General features: G+C 38.0%; 4 protein-coding genes across 13 annotated transcripts in view; 2 read left to right on the forward strand and 2 right to left on the reverse strand.

The window, feature by feature from the left end:
* LOC105836338 (mediator of RNA polymerase II transcription subunit 13) overlaps positions 1-7,964 on the forward strand; it is a 29,961-nt gene extending 21,997 nt beyond the window's left edge. For 3 of the 4 annotated variants that reach the window (XM_012680302.3, XM_012680304.3, XM_012680303.3), the window contains 11 exons: positions 113-683; positions 1,190-1,396; positions 1,525-3,279; positions 3,824-4,166; positions 4,240-4,550; positions 4,667-4,858; positions 5,009-5,320; positions 5,494-5,832; positions 5,924-6,205; positions 6,281-6,552; positions 6,639-7,964. In XM_012680302.3, the coding sequence (XP_012535756.1) occupies positions 113-683; positions 1,190-1,396; positions 1,525-3,279; positions 3,824-4,166; positions 4,240-4,550; positions 4,667-4,858; positions 5,009-5,320; positions 5,494-5,832; positions 5,924-6,205; positions 6,281-6,552; positions 6,639-6,771 (4,717 nt within the window). In that variant the 3' untranslated portion in view covers positions 6,772-7,964. Of the gene's footprint in view, positions 1-109; positions 684-1,189; positions 1,397-1,524; positions 3,280-3,823; positions 4,167-4,239; positions 4,551-4,666; positions 4,859-5,008; positions 5,321-5,493; positions 5,833-5,923; positions 6,206-6,280; positions 6,553-6,638 lie in introns of all 4 variants that reach the window. The other variant, XM_028193434.2, reaches the window with a different exon arrangement.
* A 594-nt stretch (positions 7,965-8,558) lies between these two features.
* LOC105836339 (glycoprotein-N-acetylgalactosamine 3-beta-galactosyltransferase 1) lies at positions 8,559-13,980 on the reverse strand. 7 transcript variants are annotated; one of them, XM_028193437.2, is made up of 7 exons: positions 13,532-13,980; positions 11,994-12,205; positions 10,840-10,987; positions 10,542-10,729; positions 10,025-10,232; positions 9,809-9,947; positions 8,559-9,464 (listed from the first exon to the last, which is right to left on the reverse strand). In XM_028193437.2, the coding sequence occupies exons 3-7, from the start codon at positions 10,868-10,870 to the stop codon at positions 8,921-8,923; spliced, it is 1,110 nt and encodes a 369-aa protein (XP_028049238.1). In that variant the 5' UTR covers positions 10,871-10,987; positions 11,994-12,205; positions 13,532-13,980; the 3' UTR covers positions 8,559-8,920. The 7 variants fall into 7 exon arrangements, with proteins under 7 accessions (XP_028049238.1, XP_028049240.1, XP_028049236.1 ...); XM_028193439.2 differs by lacking the exon at positions 13,532-13,980 and adding an exon at positions 12,975-13,515; XM_028193435.2 differs by lacking the exon at positions 13,532-13,980 and adding an exon at positions 12,804-13,515.
* A 1,448-nt stretch (positions 13,981-15,428) lies between these two features.
* Positions 15,429-16,471, forward strand: LOC105832745 (probable trafficking protein particle complex subunit 2). Its single transcript, XM_012673947.3, has 3 exons — positions 15,429-15,608; positions 15,704-15,937; positions 16,225-16,471. Exons 1-3 carry the CDS (start codon positions 15,519-15,521, stop codon positions 16,321-16,323), a joined length of 423 nt encoding a protein of 140 aa, XP_012529401.1. The 5' UTR covers positions 15,429-15,518; the 3' UTR covers positions 16,324-16,471.
* A 62-nt stretch (positions 16,472-16,533) lies between these two features.
* On the reverse strand, positions 16,534-19,134 carry LOC105832743 (transcription initiation factor TFIID subunit 7). Its single transcript, XM_036287107.1, has 8 exons — positions 18,997-19,134; positions 18,282-18,882; positions 18,042-18,170; positions 17,867-17,947; positions 17,424-17,790; positions 16,986-17,351; positions 16,747-16,907; positions 16,534-16,663 (listed from the first exon to the last, which is right to left on the reverse strand). The coding sequence occupies exons 2-8, from the start codon at positions 18,366-18,368 to the stop codon at positions 16,640-16,642; spliced, it is 1,215 nt and encodes a 404-aa protein (XP_036143000.1). The 5' UTR covers positions 18,369-18,882; positions 18,997-19,134; the 3' UTR covers positions 16,534-16,639.
* Between the last annotated feature and the right edge of the window lie 4 nt (positions 19,135-19,138).

The following is a 19,138-nucleotide window of genomic DNA, read 5'->3' on the forward strand; positions in this document are numbered from 1 at the left end:
TCAGTTTTTTAACATTTGATATTAAATTTGTATTAAACTCATTTTTTTATGACTAATGACAAAAATTATATTAGGATATGTAACATACATAAACAATTTAAAAATTGAGTAGGTCGGTACTGAGTAGAACGGAAGCACCTAGTACACCACCAGGCGGTCCACCTTCCTACTCGCGCGGACCACCAACTGGAGGAGATTGCTTACCGGTGCCGTCAGTCGGCTCTCCAGGTTCTCCAGCACCATCGCCTCTTCTGACTCCGCACTCCGAGCCGGCGTCGGTCCCACCTGCGGAACCTACGATGCCGACTCTCAGCCCGCAACCTCCACCAAGTCACACGAACACTGCCCCACCCCTAACTCCGTCGCAAGGGCCCAAGTCTATTTCTTCCGCGTGCAACAACCAGGTGCACAGTCCGTCAGTTCCCGGACCGATATTGAAACGACCAATCTTAGTGTCTCGAGAATATGAGGGTGCTCTTTTGGAGGACGAGCAACCGCTAACCGAGCTATACAATTATTCGCTCCAGGAGGCTTGGTTGAATCATCCTGTGAAGCGTTTCAAGACTATGAATATCAGTAGTCCACCGATCAACCGGAGCAATGTTCTCTACCCACCGATGAACTCTCAAACGCTCCAATCTCAAGCTCCTAAACTGGAAATTAAACAAGAACCTGTTGCGGTTGTAAGTAATATTTATTATTAATATGTAATTGGATTATTTAAGCATACTTTTAAATACATATTTGCTACAAAAATGTTTATTTATTAAATTATAGAAAGAGCAACTTTTTTTTTTTTTTTAATTATTATTATTAATGTCTAGAATCTTAGAATCTTACTTAATGGAATTTCATGTAATTTATTTATACGAAAATTATTAAAAATTTGGAATTTATACGCTTTGCTTTAAATATCAAATAGAATATGATTAATATACGGAAAGAAAAAAAATTTTTTAGTGTTTTTTTAAACTTGAAATTATTTATTTAAAAATATAAATATGCATAACTGAACAAGTGTGAAAAGTGTGGTATTAATTTGAATGTTTTGAAGATATTTGTAAACTTATTTGCAAAGATCATCAAAGTGTATTTAAAATCTTTAATTCCAATTTAAGTGATTAGCCACTTTTTCATTTGTAAAATGCATTACATAATGCATTAACAATAAACTGTTTTGTATTATCAGGGTGAGTGTATCGGAAGAAGAACAGATCCATACGAATTCGATGCGACAGGCGAGGAAAATGGCACGAATGTTGATGGTCTCAGACGACAAAGGGACGATCCGTCTAAACCAGGCTCTCTCTTTACCAGCGAAGGTCTCCAGCCATCCTACAAAGATCTAGATCAAATATTTGATAACTCCGATCCTGATACTTCCAGCGATGAAACGGTAAGTTTAAGTTTATGCTTATAGAATTTGTCAATATAATTCTGTACGACACGAGGACAGACAAGAAAAAGGCGATTCCATGCTCGAAAATCGTAATGGTGAATGTTGGATGGGATTTATGTTTGCAGAATCTGAATCAGCTACAGATACAAACGCCGCCAGGCTCGAATAAATCTGGCGGATTGCACGAAGAGACGAGAGTGGACGGTACGAATAAGAATAATCGAGGAGTCACGGTTCTACGGCCAGAAGAACTATCTAAGATGTTTCCAACTCCTCCTTCTCTGGAGCATAATCCTGTTGCCTCACCTTGCCAGCTAAGCGATCCTCTCATGGATCAGACTGAGCTGCTGATGCCCTCACGACCTCTCAGACACCTGCCCGACATCTATCCCAATATGGGTTCTCCGCAAGAAGAGCCAATTGACGATTGGTCATACGTGTTCAAGCCGGCAGCCATCAGCAAGATGGTTGGTTCTTCCAAATACGCACCCCTCACGAATCTGCCTAGCCAATCTCTGCCATCCATCACACTGCCACCGCACTGCGTATACAGACCTTCCTGGCAGTGCAATCCTGCTTCCACCAATCAGCCGGACAAGTCTCTTCCACCAACCAGACCCGGATCAGTGCAACAGCAACAGCAGCAACAGCAACAGCAGCAGCAACAACAGCAACAGCAACAGCAGCCTTGTCCACAAAGTCCAGCGCCACCCTACCGTTCAAATACCCTTCCCGGCAGGCCACCACCACCTCCGTACGATCAACCCAGCCCAGCTACATCTACTACTTCCTCGTATCTGAATAAAAATCTCAACAGCATCGAAGCGGATACGCCAGGGCCTGCTCGCGCACCCGAATCAAATTCCCTTGTAGTGAATATTCTTCTGGGCGACACTGCGCTCAACATCTTCCGCGATCATAACTTCGATAGCTGCAGTCTGTGTGTGTGCAATGCTGGGCCCAAAGTCGTAGGCAATATCAAGGGTGCCGATGCGGGCATTTACCTCAGCAATTCGTGGGTGGGTTCCGCGCTCTTCCAGGACGACGATCAAATCAGATGTAGTTGTGGTTTCAGCGCGGTGGTAAACCGCCGACTCGCGCACCGAGCAGGTTTATTCTACGAAGACGAAATGGAGATTACAGGCGTCGCCGAAGACCCAGCGGAAAAGAAGAAGGATTCGCTCACTTCGATCGCGTGTCCTGGAACGAAAACTGCCCCGGAGGGTCTTGACACGATACCACCGAATGTTCTTGAGTTACTACGTGAGCAATGCTTGATTGTTCAAAGTTCTGCCAGCAGTCTGTACAGAGCAGCCAGGATATGTGCCACCGTTAAAAGTTATCCGACGTTAACGCCGACAGTGAACACTTTGGAGTTCAACGATGGCAACGAGGTATGCGTTGCCGCGCTTGATCAAGGCAAGCTCGATGGCACGCAAAACGAAAGAGCATCGCGCGTGAACGGCGTGCATCGATGGGTGTTTCTCAGAGCGCGAGGTCCTCAATGCAGCGGCGACATCGTGCGAATGATGAGGTCGTTGCAACCACTTCTCCAGGACGCGGTACAGAAGAAATGTACGACGCGCATGTGGGAAGCACCATATACTGTCACTGGACCGCTTACGTGGCGACAGTTCCATCGTTTGGCTGGCCGTGGCACCGACGATCGTTGCGAGCCACAACCGATACCTGCGCTAGTCGTCGGATATGATCGCGATTGGTTGTCCTTGTCGCCGTACGCGGTCTGTTTCTGGGAAAAACTGTCATTAGAACCATTCGCCGGTCCCAGAGATGTTGCTTACGTGGTCGTCGCACCGGACAGCGATTGTATTGTTAGTAGAGTCAAATCGTTCTTCCGAGAACTTTCCTGCACATACGAAGTAAGTGCAAGCATTGTTTATTTTATCTTTACATGATTTTACTTTACATACGCACTTAGGAGAATTATTTTGTCTCCTTATAATTCTAATAGTATTTACAAATGTTATATATTTCTTTGTTTTGTCACAATAATGTTCAACTATGTTAATGCGTTCAACAGTAAAGTGAAAATCATTACAATAAAAGTCTGAACCTATCTTTTCATTACAATTCTTTAGAGAGTTTACATAATATTGCTAATAATTGTAGACTTGTTATGTAAACAATTTTTTAACAATTTTTTAATCTTTAAATTTTTATTATAAAATATATCTGTAGCATGTTCTAAAATCAATTGTTTAACTTTTATACTAAAATTATTATACAAGAATTATCTCTTACTTTAATATCAAAAACTTGTGTTTCTTTGTATTTGAAAAATTAAATTTTTAACTGACTCTTTTCTATATTATTATATTCAATTTATAATTTTTGCATGATTTACTCGATTAATTTCGCCCACAGTAAAAAATATTTAAAACGTCGATTTTTTATTCGTCGTAGATTTGTCGATTAGGAAGACATACGCCAATTTCAAAACAACTACGCGATGGAATTCTGCGCGTCGGGAAATCAACCGTGCAGAAACTAGTGAAGCAACCAGTGGACGATTGGTTCAAGTTTTTAGGAGAGAATCATATAGGCGAACTGTTGAGATTGTACGCTCAAGCGTGCAATCATCGATTGGCCCCATATCTGACGCAAGTTATACAAGATCGTAGTTTGTTGGATTCCGGTGAGTCTCAACCGGCTAACAAACAACAACCACAACAAACCGCAACAATTCCCGTTCCTGATACGATGCCAGCTACACCCGATGTATTAACGACCAAACCCGAATCTGTCGGTACGTTTTCATCGCATTTTGATGATACGGTTATAGCGATCTCGGGTCTAGCGAGATTCGTTGCCTTTTACAGAAGGGGAGAATCCACGAAGCGAGACTCCCTCCTCCAGCACATCGACGAATCAGACCACTACTAATACAGCTGGTAATACGACACCGACTTCGCAAACCACAAGCAACACGACGCCGATTAGTACGGCCACAGGTCCAGATGAGGAGGAAATCGAACCTCCGGCCATCGTTGTCTACTTTGTAGAGCCTTTCTCGTTAGGCGGCACCGAGGATCCCGATCGACGGCGACTCGCCATTCTGGCTCTACTTAGAGCTTATTCTTCCGCGATCAATAGTATGCCCGAAAATATGAGATCAAATATTCACGTTCAGGTAATAATCGAAGTTCTAGGATAGAATGAGGAATTAACAGTTTTTAAATTCCATTGATTGACATTTTAAATTGTGTTTTTACGATTTTCTGATGATTGTGATTAATTTGTTTTCAGATAATATCCTTGGAAAGCATAATGGAATTGGGTCGAGCTCGAGAAAGACGAAAGATTCAAGATGAGATGAGAGCTTTGTCATTAAATGTCTTTTTGCAAGGACGTCGATTATTGAATCATAATTCTACGGTGAAAAGCCTCACTGGTTTTGGTACTGCCGCTGCTGCGGATCTCTTCCTCAAGAGTAAAGATGTAAGATTCTATTGCACATATTGTGTTAGCTCAATCACTTGTTACGCGATTACAGATCCAAATGTTATTCACGCGCTACAACATTGACATGAAATAAAAATCCACGATATAAAGTTTTCACTTACATTTTTTCTTGCAACTATGCATCAGGAACGGAACAGGGCGCCTTATCGTCTCTATGCGCCGGCCTTTGTATTAGCACCATTACGGGCGAAGAGCGAAGCTCCCGAATCGTTCGGTTTGCCGAGACCCGAGGAATGCGCGGTGCTCTATTTGAGTTACTGTTTGAGTGAGGATCAGTCTTGGTTATTAGCAGCCGCGACCGATGACAGGGGCGAAATTTTCGAAACCGCTACTATTAACATCGATATACCCAACAGAAAAAGGAGAAAACGCGCTTCAGCTAGACGCATTGGTCTTCAAAAGCTCATGGACTTTATATTGAGTGTAATGTCCCAAGGTGTAAGTAAAAAATTTCGATAATTAACATAAATCAATCAAATACTCACTATTACAAATATGTCGCAATTTTAATTCTCATTGGTAATTTCTTTTTTAAACATTTGTTTATTATTATTACACGATATTTATTTTGTAAATATTATTTCTAATTTTTTGTATCATTAAATCATTAGGTACAACCGTGGAGACTGGTCGTGGGTCGAGTAGGACGTATCGGACATGGTGAATTGAAAGGATGGAGCTGGTTGCTTTCCCGAAAAGCACTTCTAAAAGCCTCGAAGCATCTGAAAGAACTATGTGGACAGTGTAGCCTCTTATATCCCTCAGCAGCACCTTGCGTACTCAGCGCATGTTTAGTCTCACTCGAGCCAGACTCCACTCTGAGATTAATGGCCGATCAATTCACTCCCGATGAACGATTCAGTCAGGCATCTGTAAACTGCCAGTTATCCACACCTCAAGATGTCACATGTACTCACATACTTGTTTTTCCTACATCTGCTACCACTCAGGTAAGAAAATTTAATTATATATATACATAAGCTCAATTATATGATTTCTCGGATACAAAAGCTAAACACTATTATCGTTTCGATGCTTCAGTCGTCGCAGACCGCATTTCAAGAGCAGCACAACGTACCCGAGTTGGGAGACGACGAATTGTTTTCCGCTCTAAACGATGACATGCCAGAAGGCATGGAGGGAATGGGTGACTTTAACGATATCTTCAATGTTTGGCCTGAACCAGGTGCAGGCGGTGGACAAAGTCCAAGCGGAAGTCCACATCGTCCTGAAGGTTCACCGCATGGAGGAGACGGCGGTGGATCAGGTTTAGGCAATCATGACGGGCCGGGTAGTCCATTTCCGTGCAGCAATACGCCAAGAGTAAGTATTTTTCAATAAAGTGTGCGACTGTGCTATATCCTTGTAAAATTACATACAATTTTATTTCAATTACAGATAGCAACGACTGAGCAAGCAGAAGAAGTAGGCACGCTTCTACAACAACCGCTCGCTCTTGGTTACCTGGTATCGACTGCGCCAACGGGACGAATGCCACCATGGTTTTGGGCAGCTTGTCCACATCTCGAGAACGTTTGCCCGGTATTCCTGAAGAACGCGTTACATCTGCACAGTCCTGCGATACAACAGAACAGCGACGATTTACTTCAGCAACAAAACGCACCCACTGCTCATCCACTGGATTCGCAGTATACCACTGACGTGCTCAGGTTTGTACTTTTATGACGATATTGGTCATTTTTACTTTCCAGACATTTAACGCGGAGTTATCATACTATATTTGCGTGATTGATAGGTACGTGTTGGAAGGGTATAACGCACTGTCGTGGCTTGCGCTGGATGCAAACACCAAGGACCGATTGTCTTGCTTACCAGTACACGTACAGGCGCTCATGCATCTTTACCATGCGACGGCAGCTCTCGTCTGACCCACACCCTCTCCCGTTGTAGTGCAGTATGTGCACCTCTTTCACGCACTCCTTATTATACCGTCACTCGGGGCTTTACGAGAGCAACTGATTTCCTATGCCCTTTACCTATACTACGTTAGTTAGGTACTTAGAGAGAAAGAGATTGTCTAGGTACAGAGTACGATCCTTCTCGACTCGATAAAGAGAACCGAGTCTTTTTTACTCGGACTCTAATTAATACAAAAGTTAGCGCAATGAAAATGCAACAGCTAAAAAAAAAATACAGTACTCGATGAGAACGAACAGTGACTCTCTTTACCATTTTTCTATTATAACACAGGCGAAATAGATTGTACTTTGTGTTTATGATCGTATCTCGTATTTCGTAAGAAAAAAAATGAACTGCGCATCCAATACGACCATTGCCAGCGAAAGCAAACGTGAGACTTTGCGAATGATAGTAGTGAAGATGCGAGTGATAAGAGACATTACAAGAAAGTAAGAGAGGGCAGGAAAGAATGGGGAGAGAATGAAAGAGAAGGATGACAAGTACGAAAGAGATTGAAAAAGATAACGCGCGAACGAATGAGCGAGTGAGAGAGAGACAGAGAGAGAAAGAGAGTGCATAATAAGAAAATAATTTTCGATTGCCTCTCTATCGATAGATAGTTGAATTACAAATCAGAATCTCTAGAAAAATTACGTAACCAAAAGTTTTTAATTGTAAATTAAATTTTGTACAAAGCTTTTATTATTAATGACGACGAAGTAATATAAATGATATTACGTTGTTTTTTAATTTTATATAGATGATATAAAAAAAGAGAGGTGGACTTCTTTTTTATAAGCGATGCCTCGTACAAGCCCCTGGTGTGAGAAGTATGATGATTATAATATATTATGCTCGCGCGGCACTGGGTCGCTGTTATCATGTTTCCTGGACCCGTTAGCGCAATTTTTCGATGCTGTTTGACAAATTTTATTCGGATTAGGTGACCTCTATATATTATACATACATTATAGTGTAAAATATTGTTTTTAAATAATTTATGAAGTGAGACATCGCCGAGATTAGATAATTGAGAATGAAAGAGGGGAAATAACCGCGAGAATGAAAGGGAGAGAGAGAAAGAGAACAAGAGAGCGAGAGAATGACGAGAGGACGAGTCAGTTATGCAGAGATTGTTTTCCTCCAATTTTAACTTTGAATGCTAAAAAAAAGAAGAAAAGACATGAAGAGAAAAATGTGGGGCGCGTCTGAGTGGAGCCACGGTGGCCAATTGCGTCAGTCGCATAGTACAAATATGACTTGTACATAGAACCCCTAACTCCCTAATTAATTGGTTAATTTACTCACACCCACACTCACTCTGTATCTATAGTATTTATTACTGGGTAGTACGTCATTATTGGGATTATTATTATTAAAATTATTATTACTATTATTATATTAATATTACGAAATACAGTTTTATGTGTATATATATATATATATAATTACATATGTGATTTTTCTCTCTTATATTTGCAGCACCCCAAGTGTTGCAGGCACAATAGAAACATGTAGCGAAAGATGTCTTGCTCTTGCAAACAGGAGAGAACCATAAATAATGGCATCGAGAATTTTTTCGCTTATTAAATGATTGCGCTGCATCAAATATGCCTTATGAATTAATATTTTTCTCTTAGTCTATGTCCAATGGTGCTGTTATATCTCAATTAGGAATGTGAAAGTTTTATCCAATATACTTTTAAAAGGAAAAAAATATCGATATTTTTAACGATATTGGCAATAAAATGTAAGATTTCTGTGAACCATATATTTTATTTAATAAGAGTTTGACACTTGAGAATTTATTACATCTTACAAAATGAACATTTAACGTTCTACAAAAACGAAATTCTGAATCATCACAACGTATATCTATTGTGCTTGCACTATCTGTCTATCCTTTCTATTCTATAAACAATAGTTATATCCATTATGGCCATGGTGACTTTAATACATAGATACGTATAAAGACTTCATGTATTTAAGAAGTACGATGTATCACACTTTTCATCCGCTGAGAATATATTACACTTATATCGTTGGCTCCAATGGACTAGTATCATGTATAAAATAAGAATTGTAGAACCTTATGATCTATTTACGACAGTGTATGGACTAGTATTCGGTCAACGTTGACGGTCGATCTGGAGAGGCTCTCTCCAGACTGTGATTAATGCCATATGGCCTTAAATGATAAATAAGATACTCCAGAACGTACATCATATTCGGTGACACGTAGTGGAATGAAACAGCACTGTCCGAACAGCAGTTCAAGCCATCCTTGGTATCGTAATATATATACTTCCAATACCAGAAATTCTTGTCTACGTGATTTGGTATCAAGTGGTGCTCCGGCACGAACGGAAAGAATCTACCGCGTCCGTGAGGATCCCTGGTGTCCATCGCACGTACGCCAATTTTTTCAAGACATTTTCCCATCTCTACGTCCTCTGCACCGCCATTATCCGGTCGACACTTGGCCTTATCAGGTAAGCCCTCCTCCACGAACTTGCGCAAGCCTTCCTTACTAAGTACATATCCCGCGCCACCGCTCATGTAACCTTGCTTTACGAAAGGTTTAAATCTGCATCCAAAGTATAACGACGAATTTGGATTATATGACGATAACATGTATCGCAAATTCTCCACTACAACATATCTGAAAATACACAAACCCAAAAAATTTGTTTTAGTTATATAACATATTACGATACATACAATAGCATAATCCTTTGATTTTTATAGACAGCATTATTTACTTAACAGAAAACAATCTTAAACTATCAATTTCTTTTATTTTTCTATTTTGTCTTAATTTATTCGATATTATAAACATTTATCATATTTTTTAGTATTGGCCCCAATATTAAAAGGGTACTAACAAGATATCAATACTTATTTACTTATTTACATGTACTATGCCGTAAAGGAAAAATTTATCGCGAAAATGCACACATTGTAACTGTAAGGATAGAATTTATCGCGAACACAGAGTACACTTACGTATCATCATCAGCTTTCATGAACCAATCTACTTTGTCTTTGTACTTCTCATAAGCGTATTTAAACGCTTCTTTGGTCTTAGCCCACAAATTATCTCTACCTTCTTTTACTGGCAGCACAACAGTGGGCAAGCTGGTGTCTAAAAATAAACGGCAAAAAAGTACGTCATACATCTTATCTGCGTATCAGAATTTTTATCTGTAATATTAGAAATACCTGCTGCAGAACTCATGAAAAGAAGTACATTGCAGCGTTTCCCCCATGTCGCTTTCACATGTCGAGCCTTGCTCTGATGATTCTTTGGACCAGTCATAATCCAGCAAAGAACACGCACTTTTTTCGCCATATCCTGAGCTATTCTATCCTCTCCTTTGTGGAAATCCTCATCATCGCCATGAAATTTAACCTCTGTTTCAGGGCCAATCTATCAATAAATTCAATGACAAAATATAGAAGTCATTAAAAGTTATTTCATGATTATCTAGTAATTGCGAGAAAACATTTATTTTTTGCACATATTTTAATCAAAAAGAAAAATTATTTTCCTATCAAGTCGCTTTAATCAAAAACAATGCTCTCTTAACGTGCACGCTGGCTTATAATTTCCTGTGTTTGAACGCAACACGCGCTTTACACACATTACTTAATATAGAATATCTTGATATGAATCAAATCAGTGTGAACCTATCAAGAATATTGTTATTTAAAATATACAAAATGTATTATTACGTGCCTCTGATTCTAGTTCCGAATAATGATGAGGATCTCTAGAAAGGCTAGAACCACCTGGAATCCAATTAAACATATGTGGTACATCTCTCGTGGATGTAATGAGCAGGCATGCTGATAAAAAGCCGAAAACCATTCCAGCAGCGAGTGTCAATATAAATCGTCGTCCACTCCTACCACCTGTGTAAAAAACTGATTGCTATATTTTCTAATTGTTATAGTTTCACATTTCCAAACTATGGATTAATGTAAATCACAGAATAAAAAAACATTTATTTACAGGGACTTAAATAGACGCTTACTATCAAAACTGGGAAGTCGCTGCTGCACCATGATATATAAATTGTAACTCAACTCAATATTATAAATGCTTGAATATAAATTGTGGTCTCCTTCACATTCATTTTTATTTTTATAAATGCATGATATAATATTTTATATTACTGCCTTCTAAAATGTTATAAAAACATATATTACACTTTTATAATTAATATAATAAAGAAAGTAGATACTATTAAATATTTAAAGATCCTGAAGCAAATTGCCGACATTTTTTTATTAGAAAATATTTTTGAATTGGCTTTACAGAATTCCAAGTTCTTTAACAAAAAGTATGCACAAAAAATGAAAAGCAAAGAACAATTTTGTATTAATAAAAAAAATTAACACGTTAAAAATTAGAAAAATTTTTTAATAAAAAAGATGTCAGTTATTTCAAAATTTCCTTAAATATAATGAATGTAGAAATTGTAGAATACTTAATGAGGTGCTACAATATCTATGCTGTATACCGATATCTTATCAATACTGGTTTATGATTATCAATTATAGTAACAAGCAGATAAAAAATACATTTTCTAAAATACATGTATACATATATATATATATATATATATATATATATATATATATATATATATCGTTTTTACATTTTTATATACAAGTGATTAAATAACTTTAACATTTTTAGAAAATATTTATGGTGTATATTTAAAAAAATTGTACATTCCATTATAAAATTATGTTATAATTAATTACAGCTAAGATATTTCAAAGAAAAGAAATGCATAGGGCATAAATGTCCCAAGGTGTGCATTAAGTGTTAACGTTTATATCAACTTCATGTACATTTTTAACAATCTGTGCCTATGATTCAATAATTTTATTCTGTGAATCTTTTTTTTTTGTAAAACTAAAAACACTATAATTATAACATTTATATGCATTTTTTAAAAATAAACTATACAAATATTTTCTAAAGATGTTAAAGCACATATGTAAGAGAACTTTAAAGAAAACTTGAAAATTAAAAAACTTTTATATTTGTAAAAGTAATAAAAATTAACTTAAAAGTATTACAACCTAATGTAGAAGATACCAAAAAAAAACAATGTTTTACAAAACAGTGCTTTATAAAATAAACTAATGTTAACATCCAATAACTTTATGCACATACCTGGTCAACAGAATGTTTCAATAAACTCTTCAAACCCATTTCTAAACTCATATATTAAACTTGTTACTCACAATATGGTAGCTAATCTTTGCTGAGCACATGTTTCCTTTCCTCTTCTTTTACTTTTTAGTCAAATAAAATTGGTAAAGAAGCAAATTGTATATATGAGCACATCCGATATAAAATGCAATCTCTGATTCAAAGGAATGGATCTGAAACCAAAAAAATTTGTTAAGATAAAATTAAGAGCCACAGAGTCTGATCGTGGAATAAGACTGTCTGAAGACAATGCTATGCTACACACGTTAACTTCTTTGAGTATTGTACACACTTATGTATATGAATGTATGAATTAACGGCTCATCATAAACGGTCTTTAGCGAAGTAATCGTCGCCGTGACGTTTACAACACAAGTAACAACTCAGCACTGTCGCTCTGCTGATAGTGCTGCTGTTACCTGCTGTTCGACATGCTTTGCTTATGATATCATAGAGTGTTATCTCTAAACTGGTAAAGTGTTAGTTTATAACGCAGGCATCGGTGGCCTATTACGAATGCGATAAGTGAAAACACAGAAAATATACTAAATATGCAACGCGCGGCATGCCGTTATGCAATGCCGCAATTACATGCACATGTATAAGATGCGACACGCGCTAGGAAGCGGGGGGCGCGTTCGCAGGAGTTGCATTCCCTCAGAAGAGTACTGTCGACGAGGAGCGAAGGAGAGAAGAGGTTTTGAGTTTTGCAACGGTAACACGAGAACGGAACACGGAATTTCTGCGATGGTCACCTGATTTCATTCTCACCCGTCTCCCACTTGTTAAGACCGAGCTGGTTCGCCACCGATGCATCTGTCCATTAGCCCGCGTTTACTAATTTATTTGCGCAGTTGCGCAAATATTCGCACGATCGTGACAACAATTGCGAGCCGATGTCATCGTCGCCGGGCGCTTAAGGGAAAACTTTCATTCACAAACCGTGCGTATCGCCCACTCGCAGCTGACGGTGATGCTCGCGCTTCGTCGCCGTCGTAGTCGCGCAATTCATTCCGGGGAAAACCTTTTTTTTTCCTCTCTTTAATTCGATAAACACAGATCCGGCATGCAGATCCGGATCCTCCTCCTCGATCTTCCGAGAAGCGCCGCGCGTTATCGCAAAAACGTGTTTTTGTATCGCGCGTCGGGAAGGCAGCCGGACACCATCGACTTCTCCGTGATCAATCGCGAGATTAGGAGAGCCGACGTGTTCGCGGCTCACATTCCTCCTTCCCCCGCGGGAGACTCGCAGGCGATACACAGCAGCGGGCGAACGCCTCGGACTGACGGCGTCATCCCCCCGCGAGAGCGTTGTCGCTTATCGCGTGAACGGGCACAAAGGAATCCGCGAGCATTCAGCGCGCGACGATAACAATCGGCGATATGCGCGCGTCTCGCACCATCTCGTTCCCCCCTCGCGCGTCTTGTGACGAGCGTGGATCAACGTGCATGCGCGCGCGTGCTCTTGTACGCGCCGTGTATGCAACGTACATACGCACCGATTGGAAAACACCCGTGCACCGAGGCCGTCTCCATTTCGACTCAGCGACAGCCACCGCCGACCTCGTCGCGTATCGCGCGAGGAAGTAACGCGGGGGATACGACCACCGGCACGATACGACGCCATCCGGTGCGCGCGTGGCAAGTGTGTGCGTGTGTGCGCGCCGTCGCACAGTATCGCACACGGCGCGGCATGCCGCGCAATCTCCTCATTATCGCGCGGAGATTACATGGTTGTGTTCTGAAATTATGCCTACGTGTTTTTTTTTCCGCGAGAGGAGGCTGTCGTTTACTCATCGTTTCTCGCGCGCATACTTATTATAATTGCAGCGGTTTCTACTCTGTCATTTTGCAACCGACAACGATTGGCAATTACAATCGATGACAGTAATAGATTGCCGTCTGCGTTATGAGATTCCGAAAGCGGAGATACGAAAACGTATCTTTAAAATCTGACTAATGCTAAAGTAGAAAAAAAAAACAACGATAACAGACTGAAATTGAAATAAATTTATAGAATAAAGCGTTCCACGTGAATTTAAATAAACTTTAAGCATGTATTTTAGTTTATGAGATTAAAAAAATATTAAAAATCACAATAAACTCCATGTTAGTGTTGGAAAGAATTTTACAAAAAAGTAATGTGAAGCTAGAAATCTGCCTTACCGACGGCAAGGAAAAAGTAGGTTTCTGTAAACTGCATTAAAAAAAAAATACTTTTTTAATAATTTAATTTAGATTAAGATTAAAATATTCAATATCTAATTCAATTCCCTTCCCGAAAAAAAAAGTTAACAAATGAAAATTTGTAATATCTTAAATTATTATTAATTTATACTATTCTGATAAAAGCGTATGTGCTAGCACGTTGTGCTCCAACATATCATTCAGACATTATGCTGTTATTATGCTACTTTATATACTTTATTAATAAAGTGGCATAGTGTTTGCATGACAAGTATAATATGTCGTTATTGTGTTCTTCAGGTACGGTTGCATCTAGACACACTATCGTAACAGCATGTATTGCACGTATCATATATATATATATATATGTTAACATTTGGTTATCTGAATGTCCATGTGATGTTCAGATGCAGCTGCACCTGATGAGTACAAGGACGACACATATTGTGCTTAATTTTAAATAATCCAGGCAGTATGCTGACACCCCTACATAAAAACATGGTATGCTAGCACGACAGCGCACGTGCTCAGTATGTCATCCCAGACACTTATGTTACTGCGACTACTATACCATTTTATATTGATAGTAATTAAAGCATATAAAGTAACATATGGCCTATTCTTTTTCACTGCCTGCTATACACTGCATGGTACAATAAGTTGAATGAGAAAAAATATATTAAATTTGTCTTTAATCACCGACGAGAGATTGTTAATAAAGACCACCGATCTTATATATGAGTTCATGTATCTATTAAACTTTAAATGATTGAGAGTAAAATATTAATAATATATAATAATAACTAATTTTATTAACTTTCGATATTTCGTAGATATGTACACGTTGGAACTACTTGAGCTTTATTTAAAATTATAATTTTAATATTATTGGAGTTTGTTTATATTCACAGAAATGATAACTGTACAGAAAAAAATTGTAAGTTTATATATTAGTAATATTTGTAATATTATAGCTATAATAGGCTAGCCTTATTAAGTATGCCTACGCGTAACATGCAATAATATTTGATTTTCATCAAAATCATCTGTCTTAGAAATGCAGTTTTGTGATAAGTCATTTTTTAACTCACTTTTAGTTTTTTGTTTATTTAATCACGACTTTCGACAGTTTCGATAATTCGACCCTGTGTCGCGCGACATTTCAAATTTCAAAGTTTCGAACTAATCAGAAAATCAGAGTCAACATCAGTCAACATGGCTGCGTTGTATGCGGAGGACTGACAGCGACGGAGAAGTCGTGTATCACACATAACAACGTAACTGTTTTGTCATTTTGCGATGACTGCGAATTATTACTTTGCCATAGTCGGCCATGCTGACAATCCGTTATTCGAGATAGAATTCAATAATGCTGGGAAGGACGCGAAGGTTTGTACGATTTGAGGTTAAGCTCCGACTTGACGAGTGATGTCTACTTCCATCAATGAACATAAACTTGACAACTTGTTCGCTTTCTGTCGTAGAAGGAGGATCACTCGCATTTAAATCAATTCATCGCTCATGCGGCGCTCGACCTCGTTGACGAACATACGTGGAAGACGACAAACATGCATTTGAAAGTTGTGGATAAATTCAACCAGTGGTTTGTCAGTGCTTTTGTGACAGCGACCCACATACGATTCGTCATGGTGCATGACAGTAAAAACGAAGACGGGATCAAGAACTTTTTTAATGAAATGTATGAAACCTACATAAAGGTAATGATTATATTTCTATATCAGCTTTGTCCACTGTACATTTGTATGTGTAAATTCTCTAGAACTGATGGTAGGTCTATTGGACTTATCACTTGTAAATTTTGAATTTTTATTATTAAAATAAACTAGTGTTTTTTTCTACACGAATTATTTAATTATAATCTTTTAAAGATAGTCATCTTTTAGTCAATATACATTAAATGGCTCTTACAAACCCAATGTTAGACTTGGCATCAGCTCTGAAGAGTTATTAACTTTGTTAAAAAAAAAACACCTTTTTGTTTCAGTACTCAATGAATCCATTTTACAAGCTGAATACTCCTATAAAATCCTTGGGATTTGAGAAAAAAGCACAATTATATGGTAGAAAATATTTATCTTCATGAATGTAAGGATTACTATTAATACAAGGGAGTTTATAACTTTTCTTCACTTCATTCAGGATTTGTATATTACATAATATGCCTTTAGTAAATAAATATTTGTAAATTTGTTTTTATCAGTATCTAATATTAAAGAATATTTTTTAAAAAAGTTATAGTCATTCATATTTTAATTTTGTACAATATATATATAAATTAATTATACTGTGTAAATGTTCAATTGTTTATATAAAAATTTCATTATGTAAAAGATTATAATTTGCCTTATATAATATGTTCTATGTCATATACATATATAATGCATGAATCTGTAAATTTTCTATTCCATTTCCAAATCTTGTATCTGAAATATAAAAAAGAACATATATGTATATACATATACATTCGCCTGTAAAACTGTTAAATAAGATTTTTTTTATATTATACCTCTTGTACTTTCTGCATCTCTTGTGTCAACAAATTATCCAGGATCTCTTGGAACCGTTGTCTCAGCTTGACGTTTTCTATGTTTGCTATTTCGATCTCCTGCTGCTGCCTTCTTTGCCGTAACTCCGCCAACTCCGCATGCAGAGTAGCGAGACGCGAATCTGAACATTTTCAGGCACAAAAATTGAGGATTTGTGTTAGTTTCATCATTCGTAGAGGCAATGCTTATTTAAAGTTACCTTTAGACACAGATGAGGGTGTAATTATCGATTCACTGTAATTATCTGAAATAATATATTCCGACTGAAATTGCTCTAATTTTGAAACTTTTGGCGGGGTACACTCATCCTGCTGCTTTTCAGTTTCCGCATCACCGTTGTTATCGTTTTGAAACATATCTTTACTGAATTCGGTAACTAATCCACTACTCGTCGTTGCATTATTACTTGATCTCTCAGAATACGTGGCTTGCATAGAATTGGAGTCTGAAACTCTACTGTCCGCCGAAAGTCGACTATTCTCGTCTAACTCCATCACGTTTATGTTCGCCTCTTCGTCGTCATCCTCGCTGTCACTCACGGGCTCGCCGAATATATCGTGTTCAGCTGCAATATTAATCCATAGAGTACTAAGCCTGAGTTTCTCTGTTTATAAATGTTATATAAACCAATACTTACCGACATCCAGACTTTGAGATGTGTTCCCGTTCATGCTCTCCCGTTTAGTCTTAACTGTACCGGACGACGACACCTTACTGGGTTTTGATGTATCTTCATCTTCACATATCACTTCCCATTTGACATTAACAGCGTCATTGTCCACTCGCAACAAACGTTTAACTTCCTTCTCAATCTCCGGCGCCTCTACATATTTCTTTTTCAAAGTTTTCCTAAACCTCCTTCGTCTGACGTTTTTAGTGGGTGGTGTAATACCGTGAGGCCAAAGGAACTTCTTGTCAACCTTATTTGGATCCTTTTTTTTCTGCTTGATTGGAGATTCTTCATCTGTTGCGGTGTGATCATCCTCTTCTTTACATATTACCATCTGAAGCAGTGGAAATATAATGTAACATAAATTTTTTCTTTGGTTTCTATCATTAAAAAAATAGTTTTTATCTCACCTGGCATATGTCGGCAGTTTTATAAAAGCTTTTGTTGTCAATGGTTTTTAAGGATTCTACTATTGTTGGGAGGTCGACAACCTGAGCGACAGTTTTTCAAATATACTTCGTGAGCGATTTTTGTCGAGCAAATTTAAACTGTATAGAATGTATGGCATAGGATAGTGAAGTTTACCTTAGCATGGAGTAACCAATTGTCGACCCTAACCTCACCATAACGCATATCGTTCTCCAGTTTTATAGCCACTCTATCTTTTAAGGGCAAACCGCTACGTAATGCTTCCCTCAGAATTTTGGCGGGTTCCTTAAAAAGAATTGATTTAATGTATGTAATTTTCGACTTACAATTCGTCTGCATGATCTCCGAATTAGGTTAAGTTTCAGAAATTATAAAATAGTAATAAAAGAAACATACCGGAGGTAACCGCATAATAAATTGACTCTCTAATTCAACTTGTGGTTCATTGCGATTTTTATAGTCAGTATTCGGATGACGATTCATCTTCTTACGGGTTTTTCTACAGAGCGACTTGCAAAATTATGACAAGTCGCAAGGAAAATGTTTATGAACAGCACTAACGCCAGTAACGCCATCCAGTTTTGGAACCATGCGTGGTACATTTGAGAAACATTTCAATAATTCTATTTAGAAATTTAAAAATAAAACAAAATAAAATAGTACATAGTACAATATAAGATCATTTAATGATGAGAGGAGTGACGGGTCAACTTATTTACACATAATTTACTGTGCAGATATCTGTATTCCAATATACATACTTTGTCTTATGAAAAATATATTCAGATTCTCTTAGCTTATTTTCAAAAAGAGAAACCAAGGGATTCTCTCTGCTTATTTTCTACGACTACAAGTTACAAAAGCTTCTCAAGACTCCGTTTAAAGCCAACGCAATGTTGCTTTTAAAAGTATTATAATAAATGATATCTGCTTGCGGTACACATGTCATCATTGTTCAAACATATATGTGTCGATATCCAATAAAAGAATACATTTCCTGCGAGACAAAAAAGTGATGTTACCTAGAAATCCTATCTTTTATTCTTGAATATAGTGAATCGTCATACGACGGATGTCGTGGCAGTGTGAATCTTGCATAACAAAAACGTACGATAAGTATGTATGTGTGTATCTTTGTAAATTATTCTTCATGCTGAGGCCACGCCGTCTGCTACGTTCGTGCTGTCGCGTGCGATTCTGTGGTGCGGCGCGCATGCGCATGTCCATTCGTCCAGTGTCCAGTCCGTCCCTTC

This window comes from Monomorium pharaonis, chromosome 5 (genome assembly GCF_013373865.1).
Source record: "Monomorium pharaonis isolate MP-MQ-018 chromosome 5, ASM1337386v2, whole genome shotgun sequence".
In the NCBI taxonomy this organism is placed as follows: domain Eukaryota; kingdom Metazoa; phylum Arthropoda; class Insecta; order Hymenoptera; family Formicidae; genus Monomorium; species Monomorium pharaonis.